Source organism: Halyomorpha halys, unplaced genomic scaffold (genome assembly GCF_000696795.3).
Source record: "Halyomorpha halys isolate HHAL.00 unplaced genomic scaffold, Hhal_1.1 Scaffold413.1, whole genome shotgun sequence".
NCBI lineage: Eukaryota > Metazoa > Arthropoda > Insecta > Hemiptera > Pentatomidae > Halyomorpha > Halyomorpha halys.
Genome location: NW_027104790.1, coordinates 550,440 through 553,416, shown reverse-complemented (window position 1 = coordinate 553,416; position 2,977 = coordinate 550,440). Strand labels below are relative to the sequence as shown.

The 2,977-nt window shown below is 27.4% G+C and overlaps 1 protein-coding gene across 1 annotated transcript in view; it reads left to right on the top strand.

Annotated features, from left to right (window-relative positions):
• LOC106682420 (golgin subfamily B member 1) overlaps positions 1-2,509 on the top strand; it is a 38,674-nt gene extending 36,165 nt beyond the window's left edge. The window contains exons 14-15 of the mRNA XM_067045377.1: positions 1,426-1,544; positions 2,427-2,509. Coding sequence (XP_066901478.1) covers positions 1,426-1,544; positions 2,427-2,451 — 144 coding nt within the window. The 3' untranslated portion in view covers positions 2,452-2,509. The remainder of the gene's footprint in view (positions 1-1,425; positions 1,545-2,426) is intronic.
• The last annotated feature ends 468 nt before the right edge of the window (positions 2,510-2,977 follow it).

Genomic DNA, 2,977 nt, shown 5'->3' with positions numbered 1-2,977 from the left:
TATTTGTGAGATTCATGTAAATTGTGAAGGATTAATAATTTAAAAAACAACTAATTTTCAACACTTAATAAAAACGTATATTTAAACAAAAGGAATTTTTGTCATTAAATCAAAGGTCATCCATTAATTTAATTTCAATGTTAGTTATAAAAAATATCAGTCAAAAATGCATCAGCTTTTGTTGTGAAGGGTGTGTTTCATGTCGTTTTCCAGTTTTAGCTGCTTTTTCAATGTTGCTCGTTTGAACTAATTCATCACCTCATTATTAACACATCTGCATCTTCTGCTGTCCTGCTTGGCGACTATTTGCCCTTCCTGAAATCCTCTCTGAAGTTCTGAAAATGTGCTCTTGAAGATATATTGAAATTCCTTGAATTTCAAAAATTCGGATCCTCTTATTTGATCATCTATTTAACCTATTCTATTCCTTACCTTCAAATGAAGCTAAGATTTGTGCTCAATTTCGTTTTATTCAATACTTCTCACTAATTTATTTTAGTTTAGCAAAGGAGTTTTAATGTTCAAAATAAAATTATTTATAGATTTCCATTCTTATACTTTGGTGTTGTCCCTCTGGTGCTATTGTGTTCCTAAAATTAAAAAAGAAGTTTTATAGGCAAATTTTTATTTACTAGTATTTGAAGAAATCAGCTATACTAACTATTTACAATACAATAACTATTGAACAATCATGAATAACAAAGATCAATAATAAAAAATAATATTAGTTGTGTAATTAAGAATGAAAAAGAAAATGACAAACAAAAACCAATAAAAAAAAAGAATTTGAGAAAAAGTAAAAGAAAAACTAAATAAATTAATAAAAATAAGTAAGTATAGAGTTTATAGCATAGCAGGGTGTCTTGCATCAGTCTGGGCTTCGGTCTTCATGATGAGGTTGGTTTGCCTATATTGTATGCCACTGCACCTTTAACTGGTAGCCTGAAGTTGAATATTTCTTATAACCAAAGGAATTCATCAAAATTAATTATTTTTCATCTTTCTCTTTTGTTACCACAAAAATAGAAAGCATTTTTGAACTATTTTATGGAGATGAGTAAACCACTGGTTCCATTTAACACAACATACACTTTTATATCAATTTGTAGAGCCGGCCTGATCTGAAGTGACATTCCCTTCCATATCATCAATGAACCAATCTTGTAGGTTTACTTACTCACTACTCCTTATCAATGTAATCTTGCCAAATCTGTGATCTGTATTATCCCACTCTGTTTTTATTTTATCTGAAATTGTCAAACAGGACTTGTAATTCAGTTTCTATTATTTATCCTCAGAGTGGGAACCCTACAAGTGCAAGGTACGGAGTGTCCTCATTCTTCCCATTTACCTAAGACTGGCTGTCAATTAGAGAACATGATTATTAGTATTTTATATATTAAATCTAATATCTTAATATTTCAGATCATAGAAAGATTAGAACAAGAAGTGAAACAACTGATAACAGAGAAGAGTGCTCTCAAGCTTCTTGCTCAAAATCGGAGAGTTCAGATCAATGAATTAAAAGAGCTACTTGGCAAAAAGTAAGAAAAATATATTTTTTTTCTTTTATGTCCATTTTTATTATTAGTGTATATGTTATCACACAGGAATTATAAACATACCTTAAATACTCTAAAAAAATATAATGGTATAATAGTAAAATAGTATACGAAGAAAAAGATAAAATATGAAAATATTCTATTTTGACTATTACTCTCATGTTGAGGGTTGTAGAGTGGTCTAAATTTCTTCCAAGGCAAGTTTAACTAGTCCAAATAAAGCTCTAAACCAAATTTTGTTCAATTCATGCTTTAATGTATCTACCTTTTTTTTTTTTTTTTTTTTTTTCATACTGCTTTTACAGGATCAAACCCTGTATCTAATTCCCAAGATAAAAACAATGTAACATTTATATGAATTATTGTATAAAAGTGAAGTAAATGTAATGTTTAAATCCGTTTATAATCAATTCAAACTCAATCAATGGTTAGTCAACATAAAAAGAAAACAATAAGTTCTTGTTTTATTTATTCTGATGGGTGAAATTCAGAAGGGCGAGATCATTATCTTATCCTATTTGGATACAATCCTTGGCAGATAAAAATGTCTATTAGAAGAAATAATATAAAAACTTGTTTTTATGTTAAACTACGATACGGCTACCCAACTACAAATAATCAGTGTAAATCAGCACCCATAAATATACCTCCTTTTACATTTACGGTTTACTTTACTTCTATGGAACTGCTGTGTGTTACATAAAAATGCCCTTTAACTTTAACAGTTATTAGAGGCTTACAGTGTTGTGTGCATTAAGATTTATGTATTTTTTTAATTTTTCTAGTATTTCTTATTCCCAGTAAATTGCAATAAGATGTTTTAAGGTAATTTAACATGATTAAGTGTGGTAATTTATGTTGTAGAGACGTCCATAGTTTTCAAGACTGAATGCAACTACAACTATATTTATTTCATCAATGAAAACTAATAAATGTATAAATTGTAAGTAGTATTTCTGTAAAATGTGTTTCAGACTGATTTATTAATAAAATAGGTTAGAAATAAAAATATATTGTACATAAATCCTATCGTATATAGCAACAAAATAAGATTTGTAAATAAAATTTGTTTTATCTTGTAAATATATTACTAAAGACATAACACATCCTGTATCTGTATTTATTCTATCCTTTATAAATTGAGAGCCATGCTGGTAAATAAGTTATAGATCAACCCGAAAGTATAATTTTCTTATTGTTAGATGTGTAGGTCCAGAATTAATTACTGAAATTGACAGAGATAAATTAATTTTATAAGAAAATATTTTGTAATAATACCAAAATATATTTTCACTTTTTCCCTTAAATTATAAATCATGTATAAAAAATATACTTGACAACATTCATGTTATTTTAATTTTTTAATGTTTTAACTATTCTTTATGTATTTTTGGTAAGAAATGATAAGTTGTGAT